General features: G+C 38.5%; 1 gene segment (V, D, J or C); it reads right to left on the bottom strand.

Annotated features, from left to right (window-relative positions):
* Positions 1-6,787: 6,787 nt before the first annotated feature.
* Positions 6,788-7,282, bottom strand: LOC121432675. The segment is given in 2 exon segments: positions 6,788-7,110; positions 7,228-7,282. Coding segments are annotated over 2 exon segments (378 nt in total).
* Between the last annotated feature and the right edge of the window lie 12,081 nt (positions 7,283-19,363).

Below are 19,363 nucleotides of genomic sequence, written 5' to 3'. Positions count from 1 at the left end.
TCTGATTCCTGACTGCAATGACAAGAGTACAGAACAGGACTAGTATATAAAGAAGTCCTCAAGGCTGTGCAATGAGTGCATGCAAATCACTGGAAATCAGTTAGGGCTGGGCACAGCTGCAAGGTTACTTATCTCAATAACTGAGCACAAACACAGTGTCCCTAGATGCCCAAGGTCAGACCACACAAATGCCTCCAGAGACTGCATTTCTTTTTTAATGTTTTAAAATATTAGATAAAATTTTGTAGGTTATTTGAAAATTTCTACAATACCTAAGCTTTATTTTAATAATATATTTCAAAGATATATTAGTGATAGTATAAAAAATACCAGATGGTCATGGAAAATACAGCAGAGAAGATACTATTAAACCTTCAACTCTTTCAGATAAATCTTATGAAGTATAAAAAAACTATGGCTGGTTGGTGGTGGCACTTGACTTTGATCCCAGAACATGAGAGGTTGGTGAACCTCTTAGTTCAAGACCAGCCTGCTGTGCAGAGTGAATTCCACCACAACCAGAGCTATGTAGTGACACCCCATCACAAATAAGATAAATTTTAAAAAAATGACTATATGCTCTCTCTGAGAAGTATTTGTGTATTTGTACTAATCATTTTTAAATTGAAAGAATAATTTATATAAACCCACTTTATAAATTACATGTAAAATTTAGCAGAATTCGCCATACTTTCTACATCCCAAAGAAAGGAAGTACACAGTATGTGCACATATGACTCTTGGATAACAACAACACATGTTAATTGAACTTCTGACTCTATCTAAAGAAGACTTGAGGTACTTTCATACCTACAGACTTATATGGGCTGCACCCTTTCGTCAGTGCAGGATCCTCCAATTTGGCCCCTTTTGTGTCATTACTGCTGTTTCTTTGAATTTCTCAGCATAAAGGACTGACTAGTAATTACAGACTTGAATAATACAACAGAAAATACTGCTACTCAATACATTTCTTTTCTATGTATTGCAAACCATATTTTCACTGTTAAATCTTGAGCAGTAACTGAAGACATCATCCTGATTCAGGGACAGGCTTTCTGCATGTATGTGTCAGTTTCTGAACTACAGATGGCACTATAGTTGATCAGGAGTTTAACCATTTCACCTAGCTTTTGCTATGTGATAGTTCCAATAATTTCTAATATTATGACTTGCCTTGCAAGTTGTGATGACTCTGTGTTTCCGAGTTGCAGACACAGGATGAGATGGTGGGACACATGCCAAACAGCAGATGAACATCAGATATAAAGGATGCTTCAGAATTATCTCAGTAATTACATAGGCTTTTGATTCCAATAGACCCTGAATATATGAGGACAATTCATACTTGTCTTCAGAGAATGAATCTCTTCTATAAAAATCCTACACCACTAAACACATTTTTGAGATTATTTTCTAATTTGTAGGGGACATGGCACTATTTGATACAATATTTAATTATTAACAATAAATAAGGAAGCACATTATTTTCAGTGGAGGTACAGTAAACCACAGGCTTCTGGATTATTAACCCACTCTTTCACAATTCTGAGTGGAAAAATTTTATGTTCTTAGGGCAATGTATTTTTAAGTTTAAAGAGTTTGTTTTCCTAAAATAAAGAAGACAGTTCATTTGTACCACTTTATTGAACTCAAATTTTGTATGGATAGCTTTAGTAATGGTTATTCCAGAAAAAGTTGAAGAAACATGCTGCTTGAGGAGAGCTAATGCCATGTACTCTCAAACTGTGTTACTCACAGTTCCACTGTCATTTGAAAGTTTATCTTTCATAAACAGAGACTAAATGGAACACATTTTTCCCATATTGGTAATGCCAATCTTGGGATGTTTTTCAAACTTGAGCTACTCTTTCCCACAATTGATGAGCACAAATGGTCATCAAGTGCTACATGGCATAATTACTTTAATCAAAAACACTGATTCTCACTACATGACCATGTTATTCACTATAAATGCAGCATTCTTAGTTTTTATGAGACTGGCAACTTACCCTGACCATGATTATAGCTTCTGTCTTTATCCAGAGACAAACCTCAGTCTCTATCAAGTGAGTACAGACATCATAAGAAAAAATTGGAATCTCAAATTATTTGAAGAAGTATGTGATTATAAATTATGTCACATCTATGTCTTTGCTGTGCATTTGCTAGATCTGTTTATTATCTAGAATAGTAGCATCGGTCTGGACTTTCAAACCCTTGTCATAGACAATAGTGTATATGGAGTCTTTCATCTTTTATCTATTGGAAGACAGACAGTGAGTGGTCTTGCAGTCTAGATTTGATCATGCTAATTTTGAGGGTCATGGATTTCAATCTATGAACTAGAAAAACCCCTACCACGAATAAGCTTCTTCAAAATCCTCCTCCCGTGAATAGATTGAGAATAGTATGCACCAGTTTTAAGACTGGATTAAGAGTGTGTGTGGTATACCATCATTTTTTTCTGCTGCTGACATATTTCTATCATTACTGTGCTTCTCTGAGGTCTCTTTATTTTACAAAACAGTTTTTTTTTCCAGCTCACATGACAGCCCATAGAATCTGTAATGATCATCCTTCAGGACACTTTTTTTCAATATATATTTTATTTATTTTACATACCAGCCACAGTTTCCCCTACCTCCTCCCCTCCCATTCCCTCCTTTCAACTCCCATCTATCCCCCCCCCACAGCCACTTCTCCTCCATCTCCATTCTGAAGTGGCAATGTCTTCCATGGGAATCAAAAAGAATGCATTATCAATCTGAGGCAGAATCAAGCTACCCTCCCCTGTATCAAGGCTGAACAAGGCATCACACTATAGGGAATATGATCCAAAGGTTTAGTTCATTAATCAGGGACAGGTCCTGATTCCAATGCTAAGGGTGTCATGAAAGACCAAGCTACACAACTGTCACCTAGATGGAGAGGACATAGGTCAGTCCCATTCTGGCTCCTTAGCTATCCATAAGGACACTCTTAGTAAAAGAGGAATGCTTCCACAAGCCAACTGAAAACATTCCAGATTAATTTTCTTACTGGTGATCAATGCCTGCCTGAGTGTTTGAAGGATTTTAAGTGTTTGATTAATCACATACTTTCTCGATTTGCAAAGTTGCAGGGAACCTTGACTAAAAGCAAGATGATAGTAAAGATAAGGAGGTGATAATGTAAAGAATGATAGAGGTCAGAATTGGAGGTACAATCTTCAAGGGCTAAATTATCATTTAGAGCTTCTTATGGGACTCAAACCAAGAAATTGGGTTGCTAAGGGTGTTGCTTTTGTGGATCATGGTTTTCTTTTCTTTTATTTTGTTTTTTAGGAAGAAAAACATTACCACCACATTGTTGTGAAGTGGAAGATCTTTTAGATACTACAATTTATTTTTATATTTCATTATTTTTTTCTACCCCAATAACAGTTTCCCCTCCTTTTACCTCTCTCCAAAGTCCCACCTTTTCTACAGACCAGCTCTTGTCTCCCCTATTTTCTTCAGAAAAGTAAAGGCCTCCTCTCATAGATGTCAAAAGAACATGGCACATGAAGTTGTAGTAAACCTAAACAACTCACATTGCATCAGTGCTGGGAAAGGTAACACAGAATGAGAAATAGGGTGCCAAAAAACAAGAAAAGTGTCAGAGACAACCTGTGCCCATACTAATGAGGAGTCTCACAAGAAGACATAGCTGTACAACTGCCATATTATGCAAAGTGTCTTCCTAGTTCCTGTTCCCCATGCCCTCTTCTGCCCCTGCATCTCATCCACTTTTCCCCTACTTTTCTCTTTAGATACATAGGGACCTACCATGGTTATCAGTCAGCCATGGTGTATTAAGTTGCAGTGAGACTAAGGGCATCCTCTTCTTTTAAGGCTGGATGAGGCAATACAGTAGGAGGAACAAGTCCCCAAATCAAGCAACACAGACAGACAGACCCTGCTCTCACCCTTAGGGGTCTCACGGGAAGACCAAGTTAAACAACTGTAACAAAGTTGCACTTTTCTTAGTAGCTAAGAAAAGCCAACTATCTCTCCAGGGAAAGCTCTGCAGGAGACTGTTGCAAGAACAAACTAAGAAGGACAAAATACATTATCCCATTAAGGCCTTGTCCCTTCTTCTCTGTCCTCCTTGTTCATTTCTACTGTTTTTATCTGTCATCCAAAATATCAGCAGGAACAATTCTGGATGCCACATCTGAATATTTGGATTGAGGAGTCACTCACTGGTAGTCAAGGAGATTTATAGCTGATCCTATCAAGATTTGTATGGTTGGTCCTCCTTGCAGAAAAAAAAAAAGATGTATGTTCAGATGAATGTCACTGCTTTAGAAGAGTAGAGCATTGAATAAGAGTCATCTTTCTGGGGAAGACAATGTAAAATGTATTCTCCTCTTCAGCACTGAACAAAGAGGAGATCAGAATAAAATTCTTGATTAGTGATGGGCTCCCTGGGTGCACCAGGCAATAGCTTTCTAAGGGTCAGTGATCATGTATTAGAAAATCTTTGGAAAGGATTGGAAAATCAACTTGGACCGCTCTTTCACCTATAGAAGTACAAAGCAATACATCCTCACATATTAATATTTCATAGATGTTTTCCAGTAAGAGCATTAACTTGAGCTTAAGAAGATTCCTGATAATAGGTTCTCCCAAATAGCCACTCAGGGATATAATCAATAAACTTTCAAATCATTATTCTATGAAACATATTAAATTTAGCTCTGTAAGAGCATTCAGGTCCAAAGATGACTAGGCAGTATAAAATTTGACAAGAGGGATCAAAAATAATTTAACATGATTTTGCTGAATTTTCAGGCATGAAAATATTATCTTTGAGAATATTATTTCCATGACATGTGTACTCCCTTTTTCCACCTTCCCAATAATCTCTTGCAAGAAAAATGTGATGTTTGATTCTAGTGGTTAATATACAGTTGTTCTACCACTCTTTTGCATACTGACAGGTGCCCTAGAGAGACACTGAGATAGAAAATCTCACATGGAAAATGATATAACATAAAAGGATGCTGTTGTTAAGGTATTGACACCAAGCACATCCTGGTCCCCACTCTCCTCTTTGCATGGGAATCAGAGAGGTTATCTGTATGTTCTTGCTATAAACCTCCCCAAATCCTTAAAATGTATACAACAGATCCCACTTCTCTCACGTGAGCTCTGATTGACTTCAGAGATCCTAACATGCTCTCCATTTCTGGTGCTAGAGACTGGACACTCTGCAGTGTCACTGCTCCAACATACTATTCTCCTTAGTTTGTCTGTCCACAGCATTAATAACATTTGTAATAAATAATTTTATCCTTAGAACTTCACCTAATTATTCTCTAAAACCATTTTACTACATCCAAAACCTAACAGTTTGTTTCTCTAAAAATTGTCATTTCTAACTTGTGTCATATACACACACACAACTGATTATATGTTTCTATATAGAATCTAATAAATATACATGAGAAAAGCCATGAGACAGTTGTCATTCTAATACCCAATTAATTACAGTAATATGATTATCTACAGTTGCATTGAGTTTCCTGCAATCAACAACTTTCTTTTCTTTTCTTTCTCTTCTTTACTTTTTCTTTTCTTCAAGACAGGGTTTCTCTGTAGTTTTGAAGCTTGTCCTGGAATTAGCTTTTGTATATCAGGGTGGCCTCAAACTCACAGAGATCTGACTGCCTCTGTCTCCTGGGTGCTAGGATTATAGGCATGGGTCACTACCTCCAGGATAACTTCTTTTTTTGATTGTTAAAAAATTCCACTTTTTAAAAAGATATTTATTATGTGTACAGTGTTCTGCTTGCATGATAGAAGAGGGCACCAGATCTCATTCTAGATGGTTGTCAGCCACCATGTGGTTGCTGGGAATTGAACTCAGGACCTCTGGAAGAGCAGCTGGTCCTCTTAACCTCTGAGCCATCTCTCCAGCCCCCAAAATTCCATTCTTGATTTGAGTATAAAGAACAAGGAAATGGTTAAATCTGTAGGTAAATGGATATTGCTGGAAAAGATTATATTGTGTAAGATAGCTTGGAGAGTTGTCTGCTTAACGTGGAATAATTGTTAAATATAGAAATAACTGTGGTCTGGAAGAGAAAGAAAGATGCTAGATGGTGGAGATAGTGCACAGGTGACATGAAAGGGAAAAGAGAATAATGGATAATCAGTGTTAAATGTGGAGCTACATGGGCAGACAGTGTTGAGAGAGTTGTGTAAGGGAAAATTAACCTTTAAAATATTGTTTAATTGATTATTTTATGTTCTTTTACAATATTCTTAAAGTTAAAAGAGAACATAAAATAATCAATTATTTGATAAATTTTATGCATATTCTTACTAACATAAAAGAAAGTGTTGGTTGTTTTATTTCCTTGCCATTTAAATACTGATGATTAGAAACTTATTTTCTGATTTTAAGTAATGCGTGAAGCAATGTCCACAGAAGCTTTCAATGTTCTGTATGAGTTCCAACTATTGATTCACCTTAGACTCCTCACAGGGAATGTCCTCTGTTAAGTCAGATATTCATCAAAACTCTTAACTGCTGGAGATGCAGAGAAAGAAAGGTAGTAATGGTAAAGAGAGGACATTTTTACCTCTCTTCAGTTCTGCAAACCTACAACAAAATAGTCTATTTAATAACAAAAATAAATGTCTCTCTATGAGCTTTGCTAAAATTCTGGTGGCAAATGAGAAATAGTTTCAGTGAGTGACTCATGAGGAGGAGCAGCTGGGAAAGCCCAGCCTCTCACTTCTCCTTCCATGGGGGTTTATGTAATGACTTGTATCACTGTGGGAGGTACTTCATTAGTCTGAAGACAGTAATAAGTTGCAATGTCTTCAGGCTCCAGGCTGCTGATGGTGAGAGTAAAATCTGTCCCAGACCCACTGCCACTGAACCTTGATGGGACCCCATCTGCTAAGTTGGATGCATAGTAGATCAGGCGCTTAGGAGCTTCCCCTGGTTTCTGCTGGAACCAGTGTAAATAATCACTAATACCCTTACTGGCATGACAAGTGATGGTGACTCTGTCTTTCAGAGAAGCAGACAGGGAAGAAGGAGACTGGGTCATCTGGATGTCACATCTGCCACCTAGGAAAAGATATATGATAAATATCCACATAGTATGATAAGAATGTAACCCCCACAAATTCCTATCAACACTAATCTCAGTGTAACAGTGAAGTTCATATGATGCTTCTTTTTTACCTGGAAACCAGAGCAACAGGAGCCCAAGAAGCAGAACAGGGGCCCTCATGTCCATTCTGATTCCTGACTGCAATGACAAGTTTACAGAACAGGACTAGTATATAAAGAAGTCCTCAAGGCTGTGCAATGAGTGCATGCAAATCACTGGAAATCAGTTAGGGCTGGGCACAGCTGCAAGGTTACCTATCTCAGTAACTGAGCATAAACACAGTGTCCCTAGATGCCCAAGGACAGACCACACAAATGCCTCCAGAGACTGGATTTCTTTTTTTAATGTTTTAAAATATTAGAAAAAATTTTGTAGGTTATTCGAAAATTTCTACAATACCTAAGCTTTACTTTAATAAAGCATTTCAAAGATACATTAGTGGTGGTATAAACAAACATCTGACTGTCAAGGAAAATAAAACAGAGAAGATACTATTAAACTTTCAACTCTTTCAAATAATTCACATGAATTATAAAAAATACTAAGGCTGGGTGGTGGTAGCACATAACTTTGATCATAGCACTTGAGAGGTAAGTGAATCTCTTAAATTGAAGCCAGCCTGATATGTAGAGTTCCAGGACAGCCAAATCTATGTTGTGACACCCTATGACAAGCCAAATTAAAAAAAAAATGACTATGTGTTCTCCCTGAGAAGTGTTTGTGTGTTTAGGGTAATAATTTTTTCAAATTGAAAGAATAATTTATTTAAACCTATTTAATGAATTAGATGTCAAATTTAGCAGACTTAGCCATGTTCCCTGCAGCACAAAGAGAAGACGTACACAGGATATGCACACATAACACTTTGATCCCAACAACACATATTACTTGGACTTCTGACTCCATCTGAAGAAGCTTTGAGGTACACAGACTCATATGGGCTCCACCCACTTGTCACTGTAGTATCCTCCATATTTGATCACTTTTCTGCTATTTACTATTGAATCTAAAAAAATTTCAGCATAAAGATCTGACTAGTAATGACAGACTTGAATACTACAACAAAAAACACTGCTACTCAATACATGTATACTCTCTTATGTATTGCAAACCATATTTTCACTGCTAAGTCCTGAGCACTAACTGAAGGCATCATCCTGGTTCAGGGACAGGCTGTCTACATGTGTCAGTCTCTGAAATACAGACTGGATTATAGTAGATTAGGAGTTTAACCATTTCACCTAGTTTTTGGTTGGTGATAGTTCCAATAACTTCTAATATTCTGACTTGCCTAGCGAGTTAGGGTGACATTGTGTTCCTGAGATGCAGACACAGAGGCTGAGATGGTGGCCTATAGATGTCACATGTGGCTCAAGGAATTGGATGCATAATAAATTTTAACAAAATTAAGTAAAGTGAGCAAGGACTTCCCCAGTGTATCAAGTAACACTGATCATATTGTCACACTTAAATTCCCACTGTAATCCTTGGTAGCTGAGAAGGAGCCAACATGATCATGCTGTGTCCTGTCTGGAACTGACACTTACCCATTCTGGGACCAGACAATTAGTCAGTCCTCACAGCAATGCATTGTGCTTTGGACACATGCTGAACAGCAGAAGATCATTGGATAAAAGGAAAGCTGCAGAATTTTCTCAGTAATAACACATGTTTTTGATTCCAAGTGTCCCAGGATATATAAGGACAATTCATATGTGTCTCCAGAAGATGCATTTCTATTATAAAGATCCTACACCACTAAAGACATTTTGGAGAATATTTTCTAAATTTGTAGTGGACATAGCACTATTTGACACAATATTTAATTGTTAACAATAAATAAGGAAGCATATTATTTTCCTGTGGAAGTACAAGGCTTCACAATCTTTAACCCACTCTTTCACAATTCTGAAAGGAAAAACTTTTGTGTGCTAAGTACAATGTATTTTTAAGTTTAAAGGGGGTTGTTTTCTAAGCTAAAGAAGACAGTTCATCTGTGTCATTATAATGATCTCAAATTTTTTTGATAGTTTTAGTAATGCTTATTCAAGAAGATGTTGAAGAAACCTGCTGCTTGAGCAGAGCTAATGCCATGTACTCTCAAACTCACAGTTCCACTATCATTTGAAAGTGTATCTTTGTAACCAGAGACTCAATGGAACACATTCTTGTCACATTGTTAGTGTCAATATCGGGCTTTTTTCAAAACTTTAGCTACTATTTTCCACAGTTTATAACTATTAACGGTCAATAAGTGACATCTAGCATAACTACTTTAACCGAAAACACTGATTCTCACTACATGACCATGTTATTCACTGTAAATGCAGTATCAGTGACTGGCAACTTACCCTGACCATGATTACAGTTTCTGCTTTTATCCAGAGACAAACCTCAGTCTCTATCAAGTGAGTACAAAGAAATCATAAGAAAATATTGGAATCTCAAATTATTTGAAGAAATATGTGATTATAAATTATATCACATCTATGTCTTTGCCGTGCATTTGCTAAGACTTGTTTACTATCAAGAGAAGTAGCATCAGTTTGGACTTTCGAACCCTTGTCACAGACACTAGTGTTTCTGGAGTCTTTCATCTTTTATCTATTGGAAGACAGACAGTGGTCTTGCAGTCTAGATTTGATCATGTTGATTTTTAGGGTCCTGCACTTAAATCCTATAGGCTAGAAAAACCCCTACCATAAATCAGTTTCTTCAAAGTCTCGCTCCCATGAATATATTGAAACTGCATGCACCAGTCTCAAGGTTGGATTAGGAGTGAGTGTGGTATACCATACTTAATTTCTGCTGTATTGCTGCTAATACATTTCTATTATAATTGTGCTTCTTTGGGGTATCCTAATTTTTTATTGATTTTTAATGAGTTCTACATTTTTCTCTATTCCTCTCCCTAGCTCTCCTCTCCCATTCCACCTTCTCCCAAGGTCCCCATGATCCCAATTTACTCAGGAGATCTTGTCTTTTTCTACTTCCCATGTAGATTAGATCTATGTTTGTCTCTCTTAGGGTCCTCATTGTTGTCTAAGTTCTCTGAGGTTGTGATTTGTGGGCTGGTTTTCCTTGTTTTATGTTTAAATACCACTTATAAGTGAGTACACATGATAATTGTGTTTCTGAGTCTGGGTTACCTCACTCAAAATGATGTTTTTAGCTCTATCCATTTGCCTTCAAAATTCAAGATAACATTATTTTTTTCTAACGTGTAGTTCTCAATTGTGCAAATGTACATTTTCCCTATCATTCTTCAGTCGAAGGGCATTTAGGTTGTTTTCAGGTTCTAGCTTTGGCAAACAATGCGGCTATGAAATGTCCTTGTGGCACAGTTAAGCATCTTTTGGATATATACCCAAAAGTGGTATTACTGGGTCTTGAGGAAGGTTATTTCCTGATTTTCTGAGAAATAACCACACTGAAATCCAAAGGGGATGTACCAGCTTACATTCCTACCACCAATGCAGGAGTGTTCCCTTTACCCCACAACATCTCTAGCATAAGTTGTCATCAGTGTTTTTGATCTTGGTTATTCTTACTGGTGTAAAATGGAATATCAGAGTTGTTTTGATTTGCATTTTTCTAATGATTAAGGATACTGAGCATTTCCTTAAGTGTCCTTCAACCATTTTAGATTTCTCTGTTGAAAGTTCTCTGTTTAGGTCTGTACTCCATTATTTTATTGGATTATTTGTTCTTTTGATGTCCAATTTCTTGGCTTCTCTATATATTTTTGAGATCATACCTCTGTCTAATGTAGGGTTAGTGAAGACCTTTTCCCATTATACAGGCTGTCATTTTGTCTTGTTGACTTTACTTACAGAAGCTTTTCAGTTTTAAGAGGTCCCATTTATTAATTGTTACTCCCAGTGTCTGTGCTGCTGGGGTTATATTTATGAAGTGGTCTCCTATGCCCATGCATTCAAGTGTATTCCCCACTTTCTCTTCTGTAAGGTTGCGTGTAGCTGGAAGTATGTTGAGGTCTTTGATCTTAAAACTCAACTTATACTTGAGTTTTGTGCATGAAAATTGATATGGCTCTATTTTCATTCTTCTACATGTTGATATCCAGCTATGCCAGCAACATTTCCTAAATATGCTTTCTTTTTTCCATTTGCTAATTTTTGCTTCATTGTCAAAAATCAAGTGTTCAAAGTTGTGTGGATTAATATGTAGGTCTTCTATTCAGTTCCATTGGTACTCCTACCTGTTTTTATGACAATACCAGGCTCTTTTCAGTACTGTAGCTCTGTAGTAGAGTTTGAAGTCAGGGATTGTGATGCCTCCAGAAGTTGTTTTATTATACAGGATTGTTTTGGCTATCCTGGGTTTTTTACTTTTCCATATGAAGTTGAGTACTGTTCTTTAAAGTTATATGTAGAATTTTGCTGGGTTTCTGATAGGCATTGCATTGAATCTGTAGATTGCTTTTGGGAAGATTGCCATTTTTACCATGTTAATTCTACCTATAGCCTGCTGCAAAGGAGATCTTTCCACTTTCTGGTTTCTTCTTCAATTTCTTTCTTCAAAGATTTAAAGTTCCTGTCATAAAAGTTTTCTACTTGTGTGGCTAGAGTTACTCCCGGTTATTTTGTGCTATTTGTGGCTATTCTGAAGGGTGATGTTTCTCTGAGTTTTTTTCTCAGCCCATTTATCATCTGTGTATAGGAGGACTACTGATTTTTTTGAGTTAATCTTGTGCCTGCTATATTACTGAAAGTGTTTATGAGTTGTAGAAGTTCCTTTGTAAAATTTTTGGGGCCGCTTATGTAAACTATCATATCATCAGTAAATAGTGAGAGTTTGACTTCTTTTTTTTCTGATTTGTATCCCCTTGATCTTCTTTTGGTGTCATTGCTCTAGCTAGGATCTCAAGTACTATATTGAATAGATGTGGATAAAGAGGAAAACCTTGTCTTGTTCCTGATTTCGGTGGGATTGCTGGGGATTTCCTTCTATTTAGTTTGATGTTGGCTGTTGGCTTGCTGTATAATGCATTTATTATGTTTAGGAATGTTCCTTGTATGCCTGCTCTCTCCAAGACTTTATCATGAAGGGATGTTGTATTTTGTCAAAAGTTTTTTCAATTTCTTTTTTTTTATTGAGAAAAGGAGAAAAAAAAAACAAGTTTCCACCTCCTCCCAGCCTCCCATTTCCCTCACCCTCCTCCCCCCCTACACCCCTCCTCCCACCCTTCTCCCCCTCCCCCCACTCCTTTCCCCCTCCCTCTCCAGTCCAAAGAGCAGTCAGGGTTTTCTGCCCTGTGGTAAGACCTAGGACCTCCCACCTCCGTCCATATCTAGGAAGGTGAACATCCAAACTGGCTGGGCTCCCACAAAGCCATCACATTACGTAGGATCAAACCCCCGTGCCATTGTCCTGTGCGTCTCATCAGCCCTCATAGTTCGCCATGTTCAGAGAGTCCAGTTTTATCCCCTGCTTTTTCAGTCACAGTCCAGCTGGTCTTGGTGAGCTCTCAATAGATCAGCTCCACTGTCTCAGTGGGTGGGTGCATCCCTCGTGGTCCCGACTTCTTTGCTCATGTTCTCCCTCCTTCTGCTTCTCATTGGGACTTTGGGAGCTCAGTCCAGTGCTCCAGTGTGGGTCTCTGTCTCTGTCTCCATCCATCACCAGATGAAGGTTCTATGATGATATGCAAGATATTCGTCAGTATTGCTCTAGGATAGGGTCATTTCAGGTTCCCCATCCTCAGCTGCCCAAGGAACTAACTGGGGACCTTGGCTTGGGTATCTGGGAGCCACTCTAGGTTCAAGTCTCTTGCCAACCCTAAGGTGGCTCCCTTAACTAAGAACCGTGCTTCCGTGCTCCCCCATCCAACCTTCCTTCATCCCAATCCTCCCCCTTCCCCAAGCTCGCCCCATTCTCCCCCTCTCCCCCCTCTCTCCCCATCTCCCCTTACCCCCATCCCACCCCACCCCCAAGATCTCAATTTTCTCCCCGGCAATTTTGTCTACTTCCCATAGCCAAGAGGACCACTATATGCTTTTCCTTTGGTTCACCTTCTTACTTAGCTTCTTTGGGATCACCAAGTGTAGACTCCGTGACCCTTGTTTCTGGCTAGAAACCAATTATGAGTGAGTACATCCCATGTTCATCTTTTTGGGTCTGGGATACCTCACTCAGGATAGTGATTTCTATTTCCATCCATTTGCATGCAAAATTTGAGAAGTCATTGTTTTTTAACGCAGCATAGTACTCTAATGTGTAGATATTCCACACTTTCTTCATCCATTCTTCCATTGAAGGGCATCTAGGTTGTTTCCAGGTTCTGGCTATTACAAATAATACTGCTATGAACATAGTTGAACAAATGCTCTTGTCATGTGATAGGGCATCTCTTGGGTATATTCCCAGGAGTGGTATTGCTGGGTCCAGGGGTAAGTTGATCCCGAATTTCCTGAGAAACCGAAACACCGATTTCCAAAGTGGTTGCACAAGATTGCATTCCCACCAGCAATGGATGAGGGTACCCCTTCCTCCACAGCCTCTCCAGCAAAGGCTATCATTGGAGTTTTTTATTTTAGCCATTCTGACAGGAGTAAGATGATATCTCAAAGTTGTTTTGATTTGCATTTCCCTGATTGCTAAGGAAGTTGAGCATGACCTTAAGTGTCTTTTGGCCATTTGAACTTCTTCTGTTGAGAATTCTCTGTTCAGATCAGTGCCCCATTTTTTAATTGGGTTAATTAGCATTTTAAAGTCTAGTTTCTTGAGTTCTCTATATACTTTGGAGATCAGACCTTTGTCTGTTGAGGGGTTGGTGAAGATCTTCTCCCAGTCAGTAGGTTGCCTTTGTGTCTTAGTGACAGTGTCCTTTGCTTTGCAGAAGCTTCTCAGTTTTAGTAGGTCCCATTTATTTAATGTTGCTCTTAATGTCTGTGCTTCTGGGGTTATACATAGGAAGCGATCTCCTGTGCCCATCTGTTGTAGGATATTTCCCACTTTCTCTTCTATCCTTTTCAGTGTGTTCGTGCTGATATTGAGGTCTTTAATCCATTTGGACTTGAGTTTTGTGCACGGTGAAAGATGTGGGTCTATTTTCATTCTTCTACAGGTTGACATCCAGTTGTGCCAGCACCATTTGTTGAAGATGCTTTCTTTCTTCCATTGTATATTTTTGGCTCCTTTATCAAAAATGAGGTGTTCATAGGTTTGTGGGTTAAAATTCGGGTCTTCTATACAATTCCATTGGTCGACTTCTCTGTTTTTATGCCAGTACCAAACTGTTTTCATCACTGTAGCTCTGTAATAGAGTTTTAAGTCAGGGATGGTAATGCCTCCAGAAGATCCTTTATTGTATAGGATTGTTTTGGCTATCCTGGGTTTTTTGTTTTTCCATATAAAGTTGATTATTGTCCTCTCCAGATCTGTAAAGAATTTTGATGGGATCTTGATGGGGATTGCATTGAATCTATAAATTGCCTTAGGTAGAATTACCATTTTTACTATGTTGATCCTCCCAATCCAAGAGCAAGGTAGATCCATCCATTTTTTGGTATCCTCTTCAATTTCTTTCTTCAATGCCTTAAAGTTCTTGTCAAATAGATCTTTCACTTCCTTGGTTAGATTTACCCCAAGATATTTAATGCTGTTTGTGGCTATCGTGAATGGTGAAGCTTCTCTGATTTCCCTCTCTGCTTCCCTATCCTTTGTGTATAAGAGGGCGACTGATTTTTTGGAGTTGATCTTGTATCCTGCCACATTACTAAAGCTGTTTATCAGCTGTAAAAGTTCTTTGGTGGAGTTTTGGGGGTCGCTTAAGTACACTATCATATCATCTGCGAATAACGAAAGTTTAACTTCTTCCTTTCCAATTCGAATCCCCTTGATCCCATTATGTTGTCTTATTGCTATTGCTAGAACTTCAAGTACTATATTGAAGAGGTATGGAGAGAGTGGACATCCTTGTCGTGTTCCTGAGTTAAGCGGGATGGCTTTGAGTTTCTCTCCGTTTAATTTGATGTTAGCTGTCGGCTTGCTGTATATAGCTTTTATTATATTTAGGTATGACCCTTGTATCCCTAATCTCTCCAAGAATTTTATCATAAAGGGGTGTTGAATTTTGTCAAATGCTTTTTCAGCATCTAATGAAATGATCATATGGTTTTTTTCTTTCAGTTTATTTATATGCTGGATTACATTGATAGATTTTCGTATGTTGAACCAGCCCTGCATCCCTGGGATGAAGCCTACTTGATCATAATGGATAATTTTCCTAATGTGTTCTTGGATTCGGTTTGCCAGTATTTTGTTGAGGATTTTTGCATCGATGTTCATGAGTGAGATTGGTCTATAATTTTCTTTCTTGGTTGAGTCTTTGTGCGGTTTTGGTATCAGAGTAACTGTAGCTTCATAAAAGGAATTTGGCAATGACTCTTCTGTTTCTATATTGTGAAATACATTAAGGAGTATAGGTATTAGGTCTTCTTGGAAGTTCTGGTAGAATTCTGCATTGAAACCATCTGGTCCTGGGCTTTTTTTGGTAGGGAGGTTTTTGATAACCTCTTCTAATTCTTCGCGACTAACAGGTCTATTTAGATTGTTCACCTGGTCCTGGTTTAACTTTGGTATATGGTATTTATCTAAAAAAGTGTCCATTTCCTTTACATTTTCCAGTTTTGTGGCATATAGGCTTTTGGAGTAAGATCTAATGATTCTCTGAATTTCCTCTGTGTCTGTGGTTATGTCCCCCTTTTCATTTCTGATCTTCTTAATTTGCATATTCTCTCTCTGCCGTTTGATTAGTTTGGATAGGGGTTTGTCAATCTTGTTGATTTTCTCCAGAAACCAGCTTTTTGTTTCATTGATTCTTTGGATTGTTTTCTATGTTTCTATTTTGTTGATTTCAGCCCTCAGTTTGATTATTTCCAGTCTTCTACTCCTCCTAGGTGAGTCTGCTTCTTTTTTTTCTAGAGCTTTCAGTTGGGCTGTTAAGTCTCCAATGTGAGCTTTCTCTGTTTTCTTTAAGTGGGCACTTAGTGCTATGAACTTTCCTCTTAGGACTGCTTTCATAGTGTCCCATAAGTTTAAGTATGTTGTTTCTTTATTTTCATTGAATTCCAGGAAGACTTTAATTTCTTTCTTAATTTCTTCCTTAATCCAAGTATGGTTCAGTAGTTGACTGTTCAGTTTCCATGAGTTTGTAGGCTTTTTGGGGGTAGCATTGTTGTTGAATTCTAACTTTAATCCATGGTGATCTGATAAGACACAGGTGGTTACTAATATTTTTTTGTAACTATGGATGTTTGGTTTGTTACCGACTATGTGGTCGATTTTTGAGAAGGTTCCATGAGCTGCAGAGAAGAAGGTATATTCTTTCCTATTTGGGTGGAATGTTCTATAGATGTCTGTTAAGTCCATTTGATTCATTACCTCCATTAATTCTCTTATTTCTCTGTTAGGTTTCTGTCTGATTGACCTGTCCATTGGTGAGAGAGGAGTGTTGAAGTCTCCTACTATTAGTGTGTGCGGTTTGATTGCTGCCTTGAGTTTTAGCAATGTTTCTTTTATGTACGTGGGTGCTTTTAAATTAGGGGCATAGATGTTCAGAATTGAGACTTCATCCTGCTGAACTGTTCCTGATATGAGTATAAAATGCCCCTCTCCATCTCTTCTGATTGATTTAAGTTTGAAGTCAACTTTGTTAGAGATTAGTATGGCCACACCTGCTTGTTTCTTAGGTCCATTTGCTTGATAAGCCTTTTCCCAGCCCTTTACTCTGAGTAGGTGCCTGTCTTTGTGGTTGAGGTGTGTTTCTTGTAAACAGCAGAATGTTGGATCCTGTTTTCTTATCCAATCTCTTAGCCTGTGCCTTTTAATAGGTGAGTTGAGTCCATTGACATTAAGTGATATTAATGACCAGTGGTTGTTAACTCCGGTCATTTTTTTAGTCGTAGAGTTTGTGTGTTTCCCTTCTTTGATTTGTGTTGGTGAAGGGTCTCTAGATGTCTGAGTTATTGTGGTCATTGTTGGACTCCTTGGTTAGTGATTTTCCTTCTATCACTTTCTGTAAGGCTGTATTTGTGGCTGCGTATTGTTTAAATTTGTTTTTATCCTGGAAAATTTTATTTTCTCCATTTATAGTGAACGAAAGCTTGGCTGGGTATAGTAATCTGGGCTTGCATCCATGGTCTCTTAGTTTCTGAAGTACATCTATCCAGGACCTTCTGGCTTTCATGGTTTCCATGGAGAAGTCAGGTGTAAGTCTGATAGGTTTACCTTTATAAGTAATTTGGCCTTTTTCCTTTGCAGCTCTTAATATTCTTTCCTTATTCTGTATGCTTTGTGTTTTGATAATTATATGGCGAGGGGATGTTCTTTTGTGATCCAGCCTATTCGGTGTTCTGTATGCTTCTTGAACCTTCATAGGTATATCTTTCTTTAGGTTGGGAAAGTTTTCTTCTATAATTTTATTAAATATATTTTCTGGACCATTGAGCTGCACTTCTTCTCCTTCTTCTACTCCTATTATTCTTAGGTTTGGTCTTTTTATTGTGTCCCATATTTCCTGAATATTTTGTGATGAGAGTTTGTTGGACTTGCTGTTTTCTTTGATCAGAGTGTTTATTTTCTCTATGGTATCTTCAGAATCTGAGATTCTTTCTTCTATCTCTTGTATTCTGTTGGTTATGCTTGTTTCTGTAGATTCTGTTTGTTTACTTAAATTTTCCATGTCCAGCCGGCCCTCTGTTTGTGTTTTCTTCTTTGCCTCCATTTCAGTTTTCAAGTCTTGCACCGTTTCCATTATCTGTTTGATTGTTTTTCCTTGGTTTTCTAGGGTATCATTCACTGATTTATTCAGTTCTTCAAACTTTCTGTTATATTTCTCATCCATTTCTATAAGGGCATTTTTTACATGCTGTTTAAGGGCGTCAATCACTTTCATGAAGTCAACCTTTTCTGCTTCTTCTTGATTAAGGTGTTCATGTCCTCCCGTTGTGAGGTCGCTGGTTTCTGGTGGCTTCATGTTGCTTTTCAGCTTGTTGGGCGAATTCTTGCCTTGGCGTCTACCCATCTCTTCTTCCAAATGCTCCCTTATGGATCTTCTTTACTGGATCAGGCCTCCTTGCCTACCTGATGCTGGATCTCCCCAACGTTGTCTCTCCCCTACGCTGGGTCTCCCCAAGGCTGGGTCTCCTGGTGCCGAGAGATCAGGCCTCCGTGCGGATGGGCAGGTGGCAAACAAAGCGCCTACCCTGCTTGGTGCAGGCAGGCCAAAGAAACAATGGAACTCCCGCCTGCTTGGTTGCTCTGAGGATTCGGACCCAGTGCCCAGACAGCTGGGCTGGGTGATGTTATGTGCAGAAAGAGGGCGGTGGGGCAAAGTGGGGAGGGTTCTGGATGGAAGCTGGGTGGGCTAGGAAGAAAGAGGAGGTATGCAGGGAGTGGGGGCCCTGCCGAGAGCTCAAGAAGGATAGGGGGCCAAGGAACCTCTGAACTCCCCTTCCCGGGCTGGCGCCGCGGGGCCAGAAACTCACCCCAACGCTGGGTCTCCTGGCACCTAGAGATAAGGCCTCCGTGCTGGTGGGCAGGTCGCAAACAAAGCTACCACATTTCTTTTATCTATTGTTCGTTTGAGGAACAACTGGCTATTATGTGTAAAGCTGCTATGAACATAGTTGAGGAAGTGCCCTCGTGGAAGAATGGAGTGTCCTTTGGGTACATGACTAAGTGGTATACTTGGGTCTTGAGATAAATTGATTCCCAATTCTCTGAGTAATTACCATATTGATTTGCATAGTGACTGAACAACTTTGTACTCCCACCAACAATAAAGACATTTTCTCTTTACTCCACATCCTTTGCCAGAATGAGCTATCACTGAGTCTTTGATATCAGGAATTTTGTCTTGCATTTCCCTGATTACCAAGGATATTTAACATTTCTTTGTTTCTCAGTCATTTCCGAATCCTCTATTGAGAATTTCCTCTTTAGACATGTACACCATTTTCAATTAGGTTGTTTATTTTGTTGATGTTTAGTTTCATGAGTTCTTTATATATTTTGTATATTAACCTTCTATTGGATGTGGAATTGGTAAAATTATTTTCCATGATGGAGGGATTGTTTTGTCCTGTTGACATTTTCCTTTGCTACAGAAGCTTTTTCAGTTTCATAAGGTTCCATTTATTAATAGTCAATGTTAGTGCCTGCACAATCATTGTTCTGTTTAGA

This window comes from Microtus oregoni, unplaced genomic scaffold, assembly GCF_018167655.1.
Source record: "Microtus oregoni isolate MIOR12 unplaced genomic scaffold, Mior012 000002F_ref0000024, whole genome shotgun sequence".
NCBI classification, from domain to species: domain Eukaryota; kingdom Metazoa; phylum Chordata; class Mammalia; order Rodentia; family Cricetidae; genus Microtus; species Microtus oregoni.
The sequence above is the reverse complement of the archived record's forward strand: the minus strand, read 5'-3'. Positions and strand labels throughout refer to the sequence as shown.